The sequence below is a fragment of the Rousettus aegyptiacus genome, unplaced genomic scaffold, assembly GCF_014176215.1.
Source record: "Rousettus aegyptiacus isolate mRouAeg1 unplaced genomic scaffold, mRouAeg1.p scaffold_m13_p_7, whole genome shotgun sequence".
NCBI classification, from domain to species: domain Eukaryota; kingdom Metazoa; phylum Chordata; class Mammalia; order Chiroptera; family Pteropodidae; genus Rousettus; species Rousettus aegyptiacus.
In genome coordinates this window covers 59303236-59325359 of record NW_023416310.1, presented here as the reverse complement: position 1 = coordinate 59325359, position 22124 = coordinate 59303236, and the positions used below count along the sequence as shown (strand labels likewise).

General features: G+C 32.5%; 1 protein-coding gene across 7 annotated transcripts in view; it reads left to right on the top strand.

Annotated features, from left to right (window-relative positions):
• The window catches only part of CCDC138 (coiled-coil domain containing 138), a 78156-nt gene extending 56702 nt beyond the window's left edge, over nt 1-21454 (top strand). For 3 of the 7 annotated variants that reach the window (XM_016162976.2, XM_016162975.2, XM_016162973.2), the window contains 2 exons: nt 18927-19065; nt 20926-21451. In XM_016162976.2, the coding sequence (XP_016018462.2) occupies nt 18927-19065; nt 20926-21091 (305 nt within the window). In that variant the 3' untranslated portion in view covers nt 21092-21451. Of the gene's footprint in view, nt 1-13505; nt 13680-18926; nt 19066-20925 lie in introns of those variants that run through there. The other 4 variants (XM_016162974.2, XM_036224765.1, XM_036224766.1 and 1 more) reach the window with 3 other exon arrangements.
• The last annotated feature ends 670 nt before the right edge of the window (nt 21455-22124 follow it).

The window sequence follows — 22124 nt, the reverse complement described above, 5'->3', positions numbered from 1 at the left end:
TCATCATGGAACTTATGGTCTAGTTGACTTTTGTCAAATATTTGGTATACTGGGTATGATCGTAATTCCAGTATCATAGGATTATTAAAGGTAATGAGGGACTTAACCGTACAGAGATATGGGAAAAGACTGTTCCAGGCAATGGGTACAGCTATAGTGAAGATGTTAGGGCAGGTATTAGTTGTGTTAGGTATATTTTCAAGAAAGTGCAAAGTAGTAGGAGAATCAGAAAGGCGGAGCCTGAGGCACTCATTGGGTAGGGCCATTATCAAGTCGTGGGGATTTTTATGTAGTAAAACTCCTTAAGCTTTTCTATTCTGGTTTGTTGAACATCATATTACAAGCTTTTTTAGTATAGTTCTGCATAACCCTCGTTTTTTCATTGTTGCTTAATATTTCATTATATTCATGTACTATTATTTATTATTGTTACCATTTATTAAGGCATTTCCTGTGGGAAGTTTGTATGAAAATCAATTAATTGTCTTTCCATCCCAGCGCAAAAGAACTTTCAAGCAGTTTGTGGTCAGTTCCTTCAAAGATATGTGGCATGTCCCTTCCTTAGCCTCTGAAGTCTACTTAAGATTTACCTAATGTGTATAGGTGGCCATGTTATCAATACTGCTCTCGAAATGATTATAGATTTACAGCTATATTGTAAATTGCATAGTTACTTTATGATGTTTGCATTCCTTTGTCTGACACTGTAACAATCTTTTTCTAGGGCTGGCCTTTCTACTTTATAACACTAGATGATACAAGCCCTCTTTTGGTTGAGATTTAGGTTTGTGTTATATTGCCTATCTTCAGGAAACTTATTCTGATATTTTGTGAAAAACAAAGCAAACAAAAAAAAACATTGTGTATGATGGGAAGTAAAATCCCATCTGCAAAGTAGTGTGGTAGAGAAAGCTGAGAATTCAAATAATTGAATATACAGATAATGAATATATTACTTTATTTTAAAAAATAAGAGTTCTCTAGCTATTTAAGGGATTTTTTCCTCCAAAAATGTTTCGATTGTTTAAAAAGTCAAATGTTCACATAGTAAATAATTTCAAAGGTACAAAGGTTGGAAGTCTTTTTTCAGTCGTGGTTTTCTAGAGAAACTAATTTTACTCTTTTTTTCCATATCCTCTCATAGATACCCTATGTTTGTGTACACACACACACACACACACACACATTCTTTTTTTTTCTTTATATCATTCTTTTATCAAAACAATGCCAGCATGCATTCTCTTATATCTTAAGAGATCTTTTTGAATTAGTACATAAAGAGTTTCTTCAATTAAAATTCATTCCTTTAAGCAGTGCTTCTGTATACAAACTTAAACATTAACTTCCCATTCCCCTAGCCCCTGTTAACCACAATTCTACTTTCTATCTCTATGAATTTGACTACTCTTGATACCTCATGCAAGTGAAAACATGCAATAATTGTGTTTTTGTGACTGACTTCATTGAGTATAATGTCCTCAAGTTTTATCCATGTTGTAGCTTCTGTCAGAATTTCCTTCCTTTTTTAAAAGCTGAACAATATTCCATTGTACGTATATAGCACAGTTTGTTTATCCATTTATCTGTCGATGAACACTTGAGTTGTTTCCACTTTTGGCTATTATGAGTAATGGTGCCATTAAGATGGGTGTACAAATATCTGTTTTGAATTCCTGTTTTCAGTGTTGTAGGGTCTTTAAAGTAGTTTTTAATCATCAAATATCTTCAACAAACAATGTTTAAAATTGTACTGAGATTAAGACAATACTTTAAGAAAGGACCATTCAAATTCTGGTTTTGCTGCCAAAGCCCATTCTGCTACCAAAGCAACATATAGGTTTGTTTTCAACATCTGAATTTGTTGTAATTTAAAAAAATTATTTACAAGCTTAATTTAAACCCAGAGAACATAATTTGATAGAAACTAGTTTCTTGAGAGGATCGAAATGGTACTAGTAGCACCCCTTACATTCTCCCCTGTCCCTCCCCAAAGACCTATGTATAATTTTGATCTTCAAGCCTACTAGTCATTAAGAGAAAAATAATTGATTTTGGAAGAATAAAACTGAAATAGCCATTTCAGTGTTTGTGAAACACTGAAATCTAAGTTGGAGATTGTATGTATGTATATATGTATATATGTATGTATATATCTTTTAAGACTGTTACAAATTATTAAGAAAACAGTAAAGCCTTTCTTGAGGTAAAATTTGTATATAATATTGTATAAGTTTTAGGTATACAACATTATCATTTGATATCTGTATATACTATATACACAAAGTGATCCCCACCAAAAGTCTGGTTACTGTCCTTTACCATCCAATATACCTCCTTTTCCCATTTTGCCCAATTTCCTTCCCCTCTGGTAACCACCAGTCTGTTTTCTATATCTATGAGTTAGTTTTGCTTTTGTTTAGTTTGTTCATTTGTTTTCTTTTTTAAAAATCCTCATATGAGTGAAATTATATATATTTGTCTTTGTCTGACATACTTCACTTAGCATAAAAACCTCTAGGTTTATCCATGTTGTCACAAATGGCAATATATCTTTCTTTTATATAGCTAGGTTGTATTCCACTGTGTATATATACAACATCATCTTTATCCGTTTACGTATCAGTGTACACCTGGGTTGCTTCTATAGTTTTGCTATTGTAAATAATGCTGCAGTGAACATAGGGGCATATATGTCTTTTCCAATTAATGTTCTTGTATTCTTCAAATACTCAGAGATGGAATAGCTGGATCCTATGGGAGTTCTATTTTTAATATTTTGAGGAATCTCCACATTGTTTTCCATAGCAGCTGCTCCAATTTACCTACCCACCAACATTGTGTATAAGGATTTCTTTTTCTTTACATACTCTCCAATTCTTTTTTTTAATTTATTTTTTGACCATCTTTTTTTTTTTTCAATTACAGTTGACATTCAACATTGTATTAGTTTCAGGTGTACAGCATAGTTGTTTGAAATATATGTGATTTTACAAGATGATCCACCTGATAAGTCTAGTACCATGTATAACACTTCTTGTTTCTTGTCTTTTTGATAATAGCCATTCTAGCAAGTGTGAGGTGATATCTCATTGTGGTTTTGATTTGCATTGCCCTAATAATTAGTGGTGTTGAACATCTTTTCATGTGCTTGTTGGCCCTCTGTATGTCTTCTTTGGAAAAGTACCATTTCAGATCCTCAGCCCATTTTTTAATTGGGTTGTTTTGTTTTTTGTTGTTGAATTGTACGAGTTCCTTACCTATTGTGGATATTCACCCCTTGTCAGATATATGATTCACAAATATCTTCTCTCATTCAGTAGGTTGCCTTTTTGTTTTGACGATGATTTTCTTTGCTATGCAAAAGCTTTTTAATTTGATATAGTCACATTTGTTTGGTTTTGCTTTCCTTGCTGTTGGAATCAGATCCACAATAGCATCTCTAAGACAAGTGTCAAGGAGTTTACTCCTGTTTCTGTCTAGAAATTTTATGGTTTCAGGTCTTATATTCAAGTATTTAATCCATTTTGAGTCAATTTTTGTGTGGTATAAGATAATACTCTACTTTTATTCTTTTGCATATGGCTGTTTAGTTTTCCCAACACTATTTATTGAAGAGACTGTCTTTTTTCTATTGTATGATCTTGGCTCCTTTGTTGTAAATTAATTGTCCATATTTGTGTGGGCTTATTTCTAGGCTCTTAATTCTGTTCCATTGATCTGTGTTTCTGTTTTTTTATGCCAATACCATACTGTTTGGGTTACTATAGATATGCAGTATGTGTGTAATCAGGGAGTGTGATACCTCTGGCTTTGTTCTTTCTCAAGATTGCTGTGGCTATTTGGGATCTTTTGTGATTCCATATAAATTTTAGAATTATCTATTTTAATTCTGTGAAAAATGCCATTGGAATTTTGATAGGGATTACATTGAATCTGTAGATTGCCTTAGATAGTAAGAACATATTAACAATATTACTTTTTCTAGTCCATGAGCATGGAATGTCTTTCCATTTATTTGTGTCTTCTTTACTTTCTTTCATCAGTGTTTTATAGTTTTCAATGTACAGATCTTTCACCTCTTTGGTTAAATTTAGTCTTGTATATTTCATTCTTTTTGATGCAGTTGTAAATGGGATTGTTTTCTTAATTTCTCTTTCTGTTAATTCATTATTAGTGTATAGAAACACCACAGATTACTGTATACTGATTTTGTAACCAACAATCTTACTGAATTCACTTATTAGTCCTAACAGTTTTTTGGTGGAGTCGTTTGCGTTTTCTACATATGGTATTATGTCATCTGCAAGTAACAATTTTACTTCTTCCTTTATGATTTAGATGTTTTTATTTCTTGCCTAATTGTGTGGCTAGGACTTCCAATATTATGTTGAATAAAAGTGGTGAGGGGGCATCTACATCTTGTTTCTGAACTAAGAGGGAAAACTTTTAGCTTTTACTGTTGAATATGATGTTAGCTGTGGGTTTGTCATATTTGGCCTTAATTATGTTGAGGTATGTTACCTCTGTACCCATGTTGTTGAGAGTTTTTATCATAGATGTTAAATTTTGTCAAATGCTTTTCTGCATCTGTTGAGTTGATCATATTATTTTTATCTTTCATTTGGTTAAATGGTGTATAAAGTTGATTGATTTGCAGATGTTGAACCATCCTTGCATCCCTGGAATAAATCCCATTTTATCTTAGTGTATGATCCTTTTAATGTATTGTAGAATTTGGTTTGCCCATTTGTTGTTGAGGGTTTTTACATCTGTGTTCATTAAAGATGTTGGCCTGTAATTTGTTGTTGTTGTTGTGTTCTTGTCTGATTTTGGTATCATAGTAATGCTGGCCTTGTAAAATGAGTGTAGAAGTATTTCCTTCTTTTCAGTTTCTTGGAAGAGTTTGAGAAGTGTAAGTATTAAATCTTCTCTAAATGTTTGTTAGAATTCACCAATTAAGCCATCTGGTCCTAGACTTTGTTTATTGGGTAGTTTTTGATTACTAATTTAATGAATTTAGTAGTCATCAGTCTATTTAGATTTTCTGTTTTTTCATGTTCAGTTTTGGAAGAGTGTATGTTTCTAGGAATTCATTTATTTCTTCTAGGTTGTCCAATTTGTTGTTATATATTGTTCATACTAATCTCTTAATGATCCTCTGTATTTTTGTGATAGTAATTGTAACTTGTTCTCTTTTATTTCTGATTTTGTTTATTTGAGTCCCCTCTTTTTTTCTTGACTAGTCTAATTAAAAGTCTGTCTATTTTGTTTATCTCTTCAAAGAACCAGCTCTTAGTTTATCAGTCTTTCCTGTTGTCCTTTTAGTTTCTATTTTATTTTCACTTTGATTTTTATTATTTTCTTCCTTCTACTAACTTTGGACTTGGTTTTTCTTTATTGTTTCTAGTTCCTTTAGCTGCTGCTGTTACAAATTGTTTGTTTGCATTTTGTCGTTTCTTGAGATAGACCTGTATTGGTATGAACTTTCCTCTTTGAAATGCTTTTTTTTCGCATCCCATAGATTTTGGTGTGTCATAGTTCTGTTTTCACTTGTCTCTGGGTATTCTTTGATATCTTCTTTGATTTCTTTGATGACCCATTGGCTTTTCAGTAGAATGTTGTTTAATCTCCCATTGTTGTGAGTTTTCCAGTTTTTTTTATTATTATTATTCTAGTTTCATACCATTGTGGTTGCAAAAGATGCTTGATATAATTTTAGTATTTTCAAATTTATTGAGACTTGTTTTGTGGCCTAGCATATGATCTATTCTGGAGAACATTTTATATACAGTTGAGAAGAATGTGTCTTCTGCTACTTTGGATGGCTACGTTGAATGGAATGTTTTTCATATGTCCGTTAAGTCTAACTGACCTTAATAATCTTAACCTAGTAGTTTAAGGTCAGTGGTTCCTTATTTATTTCTGTCTGGATTATCTATCCATTGATATAAGTGGGATGTTACCATCCCCTAGTATCATTTTATTGCTGCTAATTTCTCTCTTTAGTTTTGTTTATATCTATATTATATATTTTGGTGTTCCTATATTTGGTGCAATATATATTTATAAATGTTATATCTTCTTGCTGGCTTGCCCCCTTTATCATTATGTAATGCCCTTCTATATCTTTTATTACAGTCATTGTTTTAAAGACTATTTTGCCTGGTATGAGTACAGCTGTATGGAATATTTTTACCTATCCCTTCATTTTCAGCCTGTGTGTGTCCTTCTCAAGCAAGGCTGTTGTAGGCAACATATAGATGTGTTGTGTTTTTTTATCCATTCAGCCACTCTTTGACTTCTGATTGGAGATTTTAGTCCATTTACATTTAAAGTAATTATCGATGGGTACATACTTATTGTCATTTTGTTAATTGTTTTCTGGGTGTATTCATAGTTCCTCTCTGTCCTTTCTGCTTCTTTTTCTTCTCTTGTGGTTTGATGGCTTTCTTTAGTGTTGTATTTAGATTCCATTTTCATTTTCTTTGGTATATTTAACATTAAATTTTTGCTTTGTGAGGTTCACTTATCACATTCTATGTATATTAAAATCTGTTTTAATTTGGTAACAGCTTAAATTTGAACACATTACAAAATTTTACACTTTTACTCTCCTATTCTTGTTTTATATTTTTGATGTCACTTTTCCCTCTTTTCATTTTATGTATCTCAAACTAATTATTGTAGTTTCATTTAATTTTATTACTTTTGTCTTCTAACTTTATACTTGCTTTATAAGTAATTGATGCCTTATCTTCACTATATGTTTACCTTTTCCAGTGAGATTTTTATGTTCATATGTTTTCTTGTTATTAATTAGTGCCATTTCTTTCCAGCTTAAAGACGTCTCTTTAATCTTTCTTATAAGACCACTTTAGTGGTGATGAAATCTTTTAGGTTTGCTTATCTGGAAAACTCTTATGTAATCTTTCCATTTTTATAACATTGCTGGGTAGAGAATTCTTGGTTGGAAGTTTTCTCCTTCCAGTACTTTGAATATGTAATGCCACTTTCTTCTGGTTTGTAAAATTTCTGCTGAAATTTTTACCAATACCTTATGGGGTTTCCCTTGTATATAAGAAGTTATTTTTTTTTTTTTGCTACTTTTAACATTTTCTCCTTAATTGTTACCATTTTAATTATAATGTGTCTTGGTGTGGATCTCTTTGAATTCATCTTATTTGGAACTCTTTGGACTTCCTGGACCTGTATGTCTGTTTCCTTCCTTAGATAAGGGAAGTTTTCAGTCATTATTTCTTTAAATAAGTTTTCTGGCACTTTCTTCTCCCTCTGGGAACACACTACAATGCAAATGTTATCCTGCTTAGTGTTAATTCCAATGGTCTCTTAAGGTATATTCACTTTTTAAAAATTCTTTTTTCTTTTTGCTGTCCTGTATGAGTTTCATTGTTTGGTCCACCACCTCATTGATATGTAATTCTGTTTCATCCAGTCTGCTATTGAACCTCTCTAGTGTATTTTTCAGTTCAGTAATTTTTCAGCTCTGTACCTTCTGTTTGGAACTCTCTTATATTTTCTATTTGTTGAAGATCTCATTGTGTTCATCCATTCTTCTTTTATAACTGTTACTTTGAACTATCAGGCAGATTGCTTATGTTCATCTTATTAATGTCTTTTTCTGAGGATTTATTCTGTTCTTTCATGTGGAACATATTCTCTGTCTCTACATTTTGCCCGACTCTGTATTTATGTGTTAGGCAAATTTACTGCTTCTCCCAGTCTTGAAGGTAGTGGCTTTATGTAGTAAATGTCATATGGGGCCCCGAAGTGCGATCCTCACTGGCCACCAGGGCTAGGTGCTCAAGGGGCATCCCCTGTTTGGGCCACATGTGCCTGCCTGTTCTAGAGGGGTTGTGACTGAGGTGCAGGCATGTTTGGGGCTCTTGCCCAGCCCAGTTGTCATGCTCTGCTGCAATGTGGGATAGGGCAGGGTTCTAAGTGGAGTACTCTCACAGGCTCTATCAGGTTCGAAAGAGTTCCAGAATGGTACTCATCAGAGCCATCATTAGCAACGTAGAATGAGATCACAAAAATGACGTCTGCCAGAGTCTGTCTCTGGAGAGCATTCCAGCAATATCCTGCCTTTCTGGCAAACAGGCACTTTAAGATTAGTAAGTGGGAGATGTTTCCTTCTCATAAGGTCTAGAAACTTCAAGTTGGTGTTTTTGTTTTGGTTCTTGGGGTGACTTAGTCTGTGTGTGAGCCCTTTAAGAGCAGGGTCTTTATTCCCTACAGTTCTATGGTTTTTCTGAATGTAATCCTTGTTGATTTTCAAAGCCAGACATTTGGGGGGCTTGTCTCTCCTGTGCAAGTTCTAAGGGTTGGGGTACCTAGTATGGAGCATAAGCCTCTCACTTCTCAGGAGAAAATTTCATATTCTGGGATCTCTCCCAATTGTAGATCTCTGCATCTGAGGTAGGGTGTTTATTTGCCTCTACTTCCTGTTTTAATGCTGTCTTTTTATCCTTTGTTGTGGAGGCCCTGTTCATCCAGTTTTCAGGTCTCTTTTAGAGAAAATGATTTCATTTGTAATTGTAGATTTGTTGTGTCTGTGGGAGGAGGTTAGTTCATTATCTTCCTACGTCATTTTGAACCTCAGCTCTCTCAATAAATCTTTTGAATCTAGATTAATCATGCCAGATTTTCTGTTTTTTTTTTTTCTTATATATATTTTGGTTAAGCCTTCTGTATTCTGAGATTAAAATGAAATTCTTTTATACCTTTGCTTTTTTTTCTGGTACTTTTATGATCGTTACTACTATTTGAGGTCAAACCACCATATCTGGGCTGAATTATTACAGGAGTCTCTCACTGGTTTCTTTGCTTCCCTCCTTGCCAGTTTTCCTACTATATCTTCAACACCTTCACCAAATTGTACATCAGTCCCCCACTTATAACCTCCCCAGTGGTTTCCTATCAGTAAAAGGCAACGTTCTGGAAATGGCCTACAGGGCCCTATAAGGTCTGATCTCTGGCTCACTTTTTCCCTTCCCATTCTACACTCTCACCAACATGTCAAGCTTGCTTCTGTCCCATGGTCTTTGCATTTGTTCCTCCTACCTGTAGTACTTTTCTCCCAGATACTGGCAAGACTCGCTCTCTCCCTTTCTTTGGGTCCCTGCTCCAATATCACTTCCTCAGAAAGTCTTTCTTTGACCATCCTATTTAACTGACCATCCACTTTGCTTATTACTCTTACTCTACTTTATTTTTCTTTCTGATGCTTACTTGACACACAGAAATCCCTAATTCATTTTCAATGTACCTTGTTGAAAGGTATGCACTATGGATTAAACTACTTTTTTAGATGCTACCTACTTGATCCAATACCCTTTACTCAGTAATCTCTTTGCCCTTTTGTTTGGAAAGTCTTCTTTGGCAGTAAAGTTTTTCTCCATTCTCTTTGTAATGGTTTTCTATTTTATTCTCTTAGGTCTTCCAGATACACAATCATATTATCTATAAATAATAGTTTTGTTTTTTCCTTAACAATTTTTATAATTTTATATCTTCTTGGCTCATTGATCTGGGTGACACATCCAGCACAATGCTAAATAATAGCAATGACAGCAAATATTTTCATCTTAGTTTTTATTTTAATAAGAAGGCTTTTAGTGTTTTCCCATTAAACAAAATGTTGTTGGCATGGGTAGAGATAGACATATCCTATTATTTTAAGGAAGTATCCATTAATTCTTTAAAATATTTTTCAAGAGTGTATGTCGACTTTTGTTGTATGTATTTTTAACATCTATAGATTTGATATATCTAAAAAAAGATTATGTGGTTAATATAACGAATTAAAATGGTGACATTATACCATCTTTAGATTTCTGAAATAAACTGTATTTCATCATGGGACATTTTCACATACTGCTGGTATTGTTTGTTTGCATAACAAAGGAAAATAATAAACCAATCTCACCCATGCAAAATTCTAGACTGAATATTAGCATTCACATTTACTGTAACACTTGAAGTACTTAATTTTATTTATTTCCCTTTTACTTTATGTCTTTTATTAACATGTTTCTTCTTTTTTCTTTTTCTCCACTCGCTCCCCTGTAATGTGGACATATTTGCTATTTGTATTAGTTTCTTATGGCTTCTGTAACAAATTACCACAAACCTGGTGCTTAAAACAATAGAAATATATTCTATTAACAGTTCCAGAAGCCAAAGCCTCTAGGGGATGATCTGTTCCTTGCCTGTTCCAGCTTTTCATACTTGCAAACATTCCTTAGCTTATAGCTGTATCACCCTAATTTCTGCCTGCTCCGATTACATGTGTTTTAAAATGTAGGTTTCATTATTCAAGTATAGTGAGGCCAATAGATCAAGTGATGACTACCTTTGAAAAGTTTTTATGCTTGCAGTTTTTAAATGAAAGGGGCATATCATGTCACAGGTGGCCACATGGGGAAGCACCAGGGAAAAGGGGAAACTGAATAGGAATCTATATTGTGGCTTCCATAGGAAAGTGTGGGCAAGAGTGAGTAAGCAAGGTAAGGACCGACTGATTTGAGACCTTTCAGCAGGTTCTGGAGCGTAGAGCTGTTTTCTGATACCTGGCTCTGGAATAATTAGGGCAGGTGGATGGTGGCCAGAAGTGTGAAAGCTCCAAAAGGGGGGCGGGCCATCTGGATTGGTTAGTTTGCATATGAAAGATTCACTCACTGTCAAGTCATATCTCCAGGAATTAGCTAACTCTGGGAGGGGCAGTCCCTCCGAGATCAGCAAGGCCCTAGATGTCAAAGCATCAGAAACACATGGTTAAGACATTATTTTTTTCTATTCTGTCTGAAATCTCTCTCTGCCTCCCTTTGATAAAGACACTTGTGATTGCATTGAGGCCCACCTGGATGATCAAGGATCATCTCCCCATCTTAAGATTTTTAACTTAATTACACCTGTAAAACCATTGTCACGTAAGATAACATTCATATTAAGGCACCAGTGATTAGGATGTCAAATTTTTGTGTGTGTGTGGGGGGGGGGCATTATTCTGTCTGCATACTATTCTTTTTTCTCCTCGTTAATTTGAGAGTTCTGTTAGTACCAGTTTGCATGTATTCTTGTTGCATACATGGTGATTCTGTGTACAGATACAAACATCTGACCATTATGTTTTACAGTGCAGTTTTAAGCATTGACATGTTCACTGAATAATACTACTTTATTATAAAATTAGTTTTTATTTTTCCTTTTATTATATATAGGGCATTATGTTGATTAAAAATATGTGTGTAAGCAAGTTATTTACTTATGGATACCTTCCAGATAATAAAGGGGAGTTATAAAATATTTATTATAAAAAGATGACATGAGTCACTGGGTTGAGAACTCATCTAGTTCATCTACTTAATTTTATGTATAGATAGATGGGACACCTGGGGCTTTGAGAAATTAAGTGACTTGTTTAATGTCACCTGGTTAGTGCCAGGGCAGTGATGAGGAATAATTAAGTCTTTTAGAAAAATAAAAGGTAGAAGGGAGAAGCTTCCAAAAGAAGTCAGGGCCCCAGAAATAAGGGATTCCAGAGCAGAAAATAGCAGCAGCACTCACATGTTTCAGGGATTAAAAAAAGAAAGAAAGGAAAGGTGGGGGAAGTTTGGAATTCTCTCAGGAATGTAAAAGAAGAGGGAAGACTAAGAGTTTGAAACTGGGAAAAGTGCAGATTAGGAAATTTGTTTTGAGAATTATTGGTTATGAATATGGATTATCCTACTCTGAAGGGAGCCTTTGTTCCTAGACTAGCACTTTCCTGTCTAAAGCCTCTGGCAAACTCCTACTCATCTTTCAGAAATGGCTAATTTTGAGTCCATTTCACACCCTGCCTATTCCAAAATGGAAGGAAGGTAGAGTTGAAAAAAATACTAAAGAGAGGAATATATATATTCCTCTCACTGTGCTTTTTTTCCTTTTTAAATTTATATTGACCTTTATTCAGTTTGATGGATGGGCAGCTGAGGTTTTTTGGTTTATATTAAATGTTGCCAGGTTACAACTTTTAAACTATCACAACTAAAAATAAAAGCCTTACTATTTAAAAATCATACATTTTGTCCCATGTAATTGCATATTAATATTTATATCTGAGACTTGGGGACAATCTACTATCAAATAATTTTATTCTGTTTACCATCTTTCCTTAGAATTCTGAGTAGATTAATTAGCTGCTACCTGAAAAATACAAACTTAGATTCTTAGCATGTAAACTGCATAAAATATTCTAGTCAGTTATCAGGCTGATGGCTAACATATGTAGACATAAGTAGCAAAGAATATGCTGGATTGCTGACAGTACTTTTTTTTTTAATTAAAATTATTAGGATGATATTGGTTCATAAAATCACATAGATTTCAATTGTACAATTCAAAAATATGTTATATGTATATTGCATTGTGTGTTCACCACCCAAAGTTAAATATCCTTCTGTCACCAAATATTTGACCCAGTTTACCTCCCCTCTCCTCTCTACCTCTAGTAAGCACTAATCCTGCTGCCCATATCCATGAGTCTCTGCTTGTTTTTCATGTTTGTTTGTTGTTTCAGTTTTATATCCCACATATGAGTGAAATCATATGGTGCTCAACTTTTTCTATCTGACTTACTTAAATTAACATGATAACCTCAAGATCCATCCATGGTGTCCCAAATGGCAGTATTTTATTTTTTCTTATGGTTAAGTATTGTCTCCTTTATCATTATGAAGTATCCATCATTGTCTCATTGCCTTGTTTATCTTGAAGTCTATTTCATCAGATACAAGTACGGCTGCAGCCACTTTTCTGGGGATACCATTTGCTTAGAGTATTGTTTTCGACCCTTTCACTTTGAGTCTTTATTTGTCCTTGTAGCTGAGATGTGTCTTTTGACACTCTGCTACTCTGTCCCTGTTTATTGGTGAGTTTGGTCCATTTACATTTAGGGTGATTATTGAAATAGGTTTTTCTAAGCCATTTTATCTCTTGTTTACTGGTAGCTCAGTGTATCCATTATTTCTTTGCCCTTGTGGTTCTCTCTGTTATTTTAAATCTTGAGAAAATGTCCTCGAAGAAACATGCATTAGACTTATTTGAGAAAGTCTTTAAAGCAGCTGTCTTAAATATGTTCAGAGAGCTAAAGGAAAACACAAAGAACTGAATGAACAATATATGAAGAAAATGAGAATTTCAACAAAGAGATAGAAATTATAAAAAAAAAGAATTAAATTCGGGAGCTGAACAAAACAATAAATGAATTGAAATTTTCTTTGTATGCCTTGTAATATTTTGCTAAAAAATTGACATTTGAAAAAGCAGCTGCCTTTTCTGTTATTGGAAGATTTCATCGTGTGAACATCATAGAGTGCACTTACACAAACCTAGATATATAAGATCATGTGACCTGCAAATAATGATATTTTTTCTTCTTCCTTTCCAATTTGGATATCTTTTATTTCTTTTATTTCTTTTTTTTTTTGTCCAATTGTTGTGGGTAGGACTTCCAATACTATGTTGAAGTGTTGAAAGAGGATATCCATGTCTCATTCCCTGATCTTTAGGAAAACATTAAGCTTTTCCCCATTGAGTATGATGGCCTGTATTATGTCAAGGTATGTTTCCTCTATTCTCACTTTGCTAAGAGTTTTTATAATAAAGGTATGCTGGATTTTGTCAAGTGTTTTTTCTGCATCTGTTGATATGATAATATTTTTATCTTTCGATTTGTTAATGTGGTGTGTCACATAAATGGATTTGCAGATATTGAATCAGCCTTGCATCCCAGGAACAAATCCAACTTGATTATGGTGTATGATCTTTTAACTATCTTGCCGAATTTGGTTTGCTAATATTTTGTTGAGGAATTTTGCATCTATGTTCATCAGGGATATTGGCCTATAATTTTATTTTTTTGTAATATCTTTGTCTGGTTTTGTATCAGGGTAATGGTGGCCTCATAAAATAAAGTTGGGAGCCTTTCCTCCTCTTCAATTTTTGGGAATCATTTGAGAAGAATAGGTGTTAATTCTTTGAATGTTTGGTAAAATTCACTTGTGAATCCATCTGGTCAAGGACTTTTGTTTGTGGGGAGTTTTTTGATTACTGATTCAATTTCATTGGTAGAAATGGGTCAGTTAAGATTTTCTGTTTCTTCTTGACTCGGTCTTGAAATATTGTCTGTTCCTAGGAAGGTAGATATTTCTTCCAGATTGTCCAATTTGTTGACATATAATTGAGTGTAGTATTTTTTTTATAATCCTTTGTATATTTGTGGAGTCAGTTGTCACTTCTGTCCTTTCCGATTTTATTTGGATTCTTTCTTTTTTTCCTTGATGAGTCTGGTTAAAGGTTTATCAATTTTTTATTTTTTTTAAAGAACCAGCTATTGGTTTTATTAATCTTTTATATTGTTTTTTAGACTATTTCATTAACTTCTGCTCTGATTTTTATTATTTTATTCCTTCTACTCTCTTTGGGCTTCATTTACTCTTCTTTTTCAAGTTCCTTTAGGTATAAGGTTAGGTGGTTATTTGAGATTTTTCTTGTTTCTTGAGATTGGTCTGTTTTGCTATGAATTTCTCTCTTAGGACTTCTTTCACTGTGTCCAGATTTGAGATTGTTGTATTTTCATTTTCATTTGTCTCAAAGTGTTTTTGATTTTTTTCTTTGATCTCATCATTAACCCATTCATTGTTTAGTAGCATGTTATTTACCCTCCATGTGTTTGTGTGTTTTTCAGTTTTTTTCTTGTAATTCATTTCTGGTTTCATACCATTGTGGTCAAAGATGATGCTTGATATAATTTCAGTCTTCTTAAATTTATTGAGACTTGTTTTGTGACCTGACATGTTGTCTGTCTTAGAAAATGTTTCATGTACACTTGAAAAGAATGTACATTCTGCTGCTTTGGTGTGAAATTCTCTAAAAATAATCTATTAAATCCATCTGATCTAAAAGATCTGTCCATTAATGTCAGTGGGGGTGTTAAAGTCTCCTACTATGACTGTATTACTGTTGATCTCTTTCTTATAATATTTTTCTTTTATATATTTTATATTAGGAATACTTGTTAACCTCATTTTGAATCTTTTTTGATGGTCTTACATATCTGGGCTTTTTGTCTATTATTTTTCTCTCGTTTTGATTGCATTTTTTTCTGATTATCTCATTTTTATGATAGCAATCTAATTTTCAGCTATATTATTTCAGTTTCTTGATATTTCAAAATTTGGTAGTTTTTTTTAATGGTCGTGTTTTGGTAGTCTCTCTTTCAGATCCTATTGTTTATCATATTTTCTTATTTATTAACTGGCCATGTTCTTATTAGGTTAATCTAGACCTCAGAACAGTTTTGGAAGACCTCATTCTGTTTTTTGAGTTGTGTTTTTTTTTACATTTTACTCTGTCTTGTGCATGCTGTATTCCTTTCTTGATTGGCTGATCATTTGCTATACTGTGTACACCAAATAGCCATGCTACTTCTAATTACTTGTTCTTCCTTTTGGGCCTCTTTGTCCAAACTCTCTTTATGTTCTCACAGAAGGTGAGGAACTTCTGTACTCTCTTACCACCATATCCATGTCCAGTTTTTTCTCGATGTAGAGCTACAATTTTAAAATCTTTTTTTCTTAATATATGTGTTTTATCTTCAGCCAATGGGTGTAGTGATTGACTTTGTCAGACTCTCAGCGCTGTGTTCTCACTTTTGAGATTTTGCTAAAATGTCACCTAATTCAGAGTGTAGGAGGTGCGAGTATTCAGTTTCCATGGAGAAATTCTGTTGGCTTCAGACTGGCTACCCAGTGCACTGTGTGCTCTGGAAAATTATTTTCAAATTAATTCCTGGCAACCTCTGTCTCTGTTTTACAGTCAGAAGAATGAAAAGGTAACAATAACTAGTTAGTTTGCCCTCTTCAGGTTTGGGGGTATTAGTGAGAATTTCCAAGATTTTGTTAAATTCTCCAGTGTCTCTCAAGGAAGAAAGGTTGCTAAGGTAGTCTGTGACCCTGGCCAGACCAATTCTTCTCCAGTCTAGAATTTTATGTTTCTATCCTATGCCATTTGCAACCAGTTTTTAAGGTTCATGATATAGACTTCTGCCCTTTTCTGTTTCTTTGTGTTTGGTTGTTGGTGGTGAGGTGTTTTTGTTTTTGTTTTGCTGTTTTTTTGTTTGTTTTACAGTTTTTAATCCAAACACTAGCTTTTCAGGAAGAGAAATTCTGTCAAGCATTTTTATCTCTCCATTTTAATTCATGATTCAGTAATTTATCCAGTGTTACATGAATTTTAGAAGAGGAATCACCTTGTCTATTCAGCCCTCAAATTTTTTTTCCTCTCTTGTACTAGCCATGTTTATTCAAATTAAAATTCTAAGCTGTAAAAATGTAATTAATTTTAATATTGTAATATTGAAAAAATGCTAAAACTACAATGTTTATATTTAACCTAATGCATATAAAGATCTCAGAATTTCTTTTCTCCTCTTTGTCTTGTCTGTCTAACAGGTTTAAAAGATTGGAAATCAAGTCAGTGAACCTCTTTTACTTCTAAAAGCACTTTTATAAGCTTCACTTGTTAAATATACTGATATATTAAAGTCTTTGAATGGTTTTGGCTTTTTTCCATTAGAGGTCATAAAAGAAGTTCACTTTGTTTGGCATTGTTGACTTGCAGTTTTTTTTATTAACTCCTAAATGTGTGTGTTTTGTTCATGCCAAGACTGGATTTACATATAAAGTATAGTAAAATAAAGGAAGATATACTCTATTTCATGCTTCGACAATAAACAAACAACCATCATAACTTTCTTGTTTGGTTTTTAGACCTTTAAATTGAAAATATCAACATTAAAGATTGTACATATGCTAAGAGCACTTCATGGTCTTTCTTGTAATGGCTTATTATTAGTTCTTTACCCTTTGGTTTCCATTCTGTTAGCCATGTACTAGTTAACTTTCTTGTTTAGAGTTGACATGAATCACATCTGAGGACCTAAAATAAGAAAACTGTATACAGTTGTCTAATGGAGCTCTTTGAAATTTCAGTTGTATTTTTTAATGCTGTTTGTAGGTTATGTGTATTATAGTTATAACTTAAATTTTCATTCTCTTAAAAAAATTTTTAAATTACCGTTGACATTCAATATTTTATTATTTTCAGGTGTGAAGAATAGTGATTAGATATTTATATAATTCAATTTTCATTCTTTAAGATTCTTAGTAACTGAGATTGAGATATATACACACACAGTCATGTACACATATGTATGACTTGCTGAACTAAGTTTAGACCATACCTGGATTAATGTTTAGAAAATAATATTTTTGGCAAAATAATATATTTTCTCCTACTTTTATTGCTTGGTTACATGCAAAGGACACACAGTCATTGTCTCTTAGTGTTCCATTGCTAGCATATACCATCTTTCTTGTTCTTTTATCAAAACATTTCTCTGATTTTTTTGGGGGGGGATTTGGTCGATTTCATTATTTAATACAGTAAGTACTCATTTAATGTCATCTTTGATAGGTTCTGTGACTTTAAGTGAAATAATGTGTAATAAACCAGTTTTACTACATTCTAATTGATATAAACAAGAGAGAAAGTCCTCCAGCGTCTCATTAACATTATGAAATGACTGAATGAAAGTTCATTGAGTATGTGCTGTAGTTTATTTTATTCAGTATACTATCAAGATACTGTCATGTAGTCTGTCAGGCTGTGTTTATTTAAAAAGAATGAAGAATGCAAAGCTATCATATTTTTATGTCTTTTATACCTATTAACTTATTTACCTGTGTTTGAAATAAAGTCCTGTATATTCATTGTGAGAGCTTCTGATTTTTATAGAGGCTGTTTACAAGGGAATTTAACTATTTAAAAGGCCATGATTTAACATTTTTGTGTGATTTTTGTTTCTGTTCAATCTTCTCTAATTATTAATAATAGTGATTTACACCTTAAAAAACATTTTTATACTATTATTTTATACAATTATATTGTTTTGTTCAACACATAACAGCCTTAACAGAGCTTTTAGTTTCACTGTTACAAACTTTCTTGTGGTCCTTATTCATAAGCCTTTGCATACATCACCATCAGACACATTGTTAAAGGCAGAATTGCTGAACCAAAGGCTATACATTCTTAAGGCTTTTGATGCAAATTTGCCAAATCCACTTATTTTATTCTTATTAAGGCTATTTTGGCTGTATTTATTCTGTTGTTTGTGCAGTTTGTTCATTACTAAAAATATTAGGTCCATTTTATTTTTATTAATTTATGAGTTCTTTTTATAATAATAATATCAACCTTTTGGCAAATATATTACAATGGGACCCACCCCTCCTCCCCAGTTTGGCATTTCCCTTTTGTTTTGTTTTGTTTTAGAGCTGTTGCCTTTTAATTTACAAACATTTTTCACAGAGACATTTAAATTTTTTATTTTGTAAAAATTTTCAATCTTTTATGAACTTTTTTCCTTTTTGTTTTCATGGTTAAAAAAGTTATTCCCTATTCAGAGGTTATGTCAATTGTCATTAACTCAAATGAAATTGTTAAATTTAGGATTTTTAAAAATTTTACTACCCCAACAAAATTTCTTATTGCTAATTATTAAAACTCAGCTTACAGTTATGAACTTATTGAAATAATGAGTCCTTGTTTTTTCAGACATGGGATTTCTGCTAAATTCTACCTAATAGAAGTTTGATATTAGGGAAAATAATCTTTGATATGCATTGTTCAACATGAGTCAGTGGATATTTTATTTTTTCAAATGATGATATTTTTGCTCCCAAGTTAAGAATGAAAATCAAATCAATATTTATAAATACCCCACATAGTTCTGGTTTTATTTTGTTTTTAATTTCTTTTTCAGCTACTCCCTAACAGTAAAGCACTGATGATTTGTTTTGCAGAATCCTTGCAGCCTTTCCTGGAAGCCTGTAGCAACACTTTATTTTTTCGTACTTGCTCTGTGCTGCTTCGAACCCCTAAGCTTGATCTTCAAGTACTAGAAAAGCTCAGTATTATTCTACAGAAACTTTCTAAAATCAAGTAAGAATTTCTTAATTTCAGACATTTTTTATTGAAAAAATATTTTATTATAATCATTTAGACCTTCTGAATCCTATGCTATTTCAATTTTGATTATTAAAATTTCTAATAAACATGTAGAAAATTGAGATTCATAAATACGAATTCTTATCTAAGACCACATACTTAGTATAGAATTAGAGTTTTAATCTTAGAATGTTTTGTTGTTTCCATAGTTCATTTCAAACAGAGTATGTAAAACCGTGAGCATTTTAGCAACCAAGTGATGGTATCAAAACAAATTATTGCACACTGGCATTCTGTAATACCACAGGTGAAAATAATAAAGATAATAAAAGTATATTTCTTAGCTTCTTGTCGATATACTGAAGTTAGTTTAGGAAATTAGAATGAAGCAAGCAGAAGATTTAAAATAATGTTAGTAGCTGGGTTTATTTTAGGAAATTATTATGGGCTTACTACTGCCACTAATTTGGATTTCATTTTAAGAATTGAGGATTTTTATTTATTTTTTTTTGTATTTCCTCTTCTTTCTCCTGATGCAAACACTGGTATAACCATTTTTAAAATTATAACTGAAGGATATAGATTTTAAGGTATGTTTTTCTTGAATCTTGGTATAATATAGTGTTTCCTTTGAGGCAAGTCTGAACACCTTCTATTTCATCTTATTTTTATAACAGTAAAGTTTTAGTTTTGGTTCAGCTTCTCTGCACCTGCCTGTTCCCCTAACCCATGATTTCCATGGTAGTCAACTTAGGTATTTTACCAGGCCTCATTATACTTGAATAGTAAATATAATGCACCTTAAAATTATTTGTAGATGTGTGACTGTAGGCCTTTACATTCTATTTGGTACTTAATATACCATACCACACCATAGTAAATTATTGTCAAATTATAACCTCATACTCAACAAATTATTAGCTTTCGTCTGATAGCAATGAAACTTAACAATTCATTGTCTTCCTTTTCTTGCAAACTGACTATACCATAATAGTCTTGATTTGTAATCAGTAAATTCTCAGTAAGACCTGTTGTAGTTTACCTGCGGGGCCATGAAGCTGCAGTTACATTACTTAGGTTTAATTCTTAGTTATTAATTCATGGGGCTTTTTTTTTTTTTTTTTTTTTTTAAGGAATCTCAAAGTACGTATATATCCTTGGGCCAAAGTGTTTTACTCTCCATGATGTGTTTTATAGCGTTTGTTCATTTCAGACTTAGATAAAGAACCAGAAAAAGCTTCAACAAGAGGGCTGGGAATAGTTGATGCTCAAGCAATCTTAAAGTAAATCTTTAAAACCACAAAGATATAAATCCTATTGTATCAAAAGGATAGTTACATACAGTTATTTGATAATTTCTCTCAAGATATAAGTATAGGTAGATAAGGAAATAAATATGTAATCAGATGTAATTCTAACTAATTGATAATGAAATTACTGACTAGTTATTAGAAAGAAGATGGTTGAAAAGGTATTTTGGAGCTAAGGCAAAAGGTAAACCAATATTCTGCTATTTTAAAAAGCCCAGCTTACTTAAAATAAGATAATTAAGTATTTGACTCTTTCTTGCTTTGAGGAAAAAACAATTCTCAAGTGTTGTAATAGTGAGTAGGGTGCAGTTTTCAGGATTATAAAACGTTTTCTTTTCCCCTGAATACTTTTCTACTTTAGGCCTATCTTATACAACCTATTTTGTTTGTCTTGACATTTTAATTCTTTAGTTACCTATTTTTTCCCCTATTTTAAAAAATAGGTGTTATTTTTCCACATTTACACGTAAATTATCTCTCGGTATCATTACAGATCAACTCCCTAAGTGTATGTAAGTAAATTAATGTACTCATTCTCTTACAGGAGTAATAAGAAGCTATTTGAACTTTTTACAATTCATTTGATGCTTCAAGAAATACAAAGGACAACACATCCAGAACATGCCTTTCTCTGTATTAACCTAAATTCAACTCTGTTCAACTTGGGTTTAACCAAATGCAACTCCCTGGCCTCCAATGCAAGCCATTAGACTGGCTTGCTGTTGTTTCATATATATATATATATATATATATATAAAATATATGTGTCGCTCATTTGTAAGATTGCAGAAATCATCAAAGTAACTAAAAGTCTACCAAGTAAAGTTTTCAATAGCATCATTTATCATGAAAAATAAAATGAAAAAAAATTTTAACTTTAAAAATGAAATCTATAGAAGCTCTGGAACTTTTGGAATGTTACAGTTCAACTAAGATAAAAGAAAATGGGCAAGATGGAGTTTCCAGAACTAATGACACTGGGGTTACTTTTTATAAAAGCACTTTAGAAAAATTCTTAAAATTATGTCATTATTTGGAATAAAATTGGTGTTTATGTGGGAACAGGGCTAGATCATGTTGTCATTTTTTTTAATATATTAGAAATATCCCCTTTGGAAGCAGAAGTGCATATTTTTTAACCACCATCTTTATATCATATCCTAGAGTCACAAATATTGATTCTTTTATTGCACTGTTTAGAGTACTTTAGAGAAAGAATTTTTAAAGCAGAAGCATTATTCAAAGATATAGTTGAAATAAGATTTGGAGAGTTAAAGATCTGCATGTACTGATTGAAAGAGCTTATGTTTCAGGAAAGAACAATGAAAAACAGAGTTCATAATTAGATATCTTATAAGTTAGATACATTACAATGATAATTTAATTATTATTATTAAATTACAAGGACAAAGGCAAAAAGAAACATAAGCCAGTTACCTACAAGAGAAAAAAATGAAGCTAGCCTGATACAATGCCAAAAGTTGATAGGGAACTATGCCCTTAACTTTTGGAGAGGGGAAATTTTAATCCAAGAATTTATACTTAGTGAAGATATCTTTAATAAGCAAAGACAATGGAAAAAGATTTTTAGATGTGCATGTGTTTGGAAATTATACCACTTATGTACTGTCCTTGAGAAAAGTAGCTACTTAGATTATTCTACGCAACTTAGAGATGAACGAAAATCGAATGAACCGAATCAACCTTATTCCAAAAGACTGTAGTGAACACAGGCACCACTTA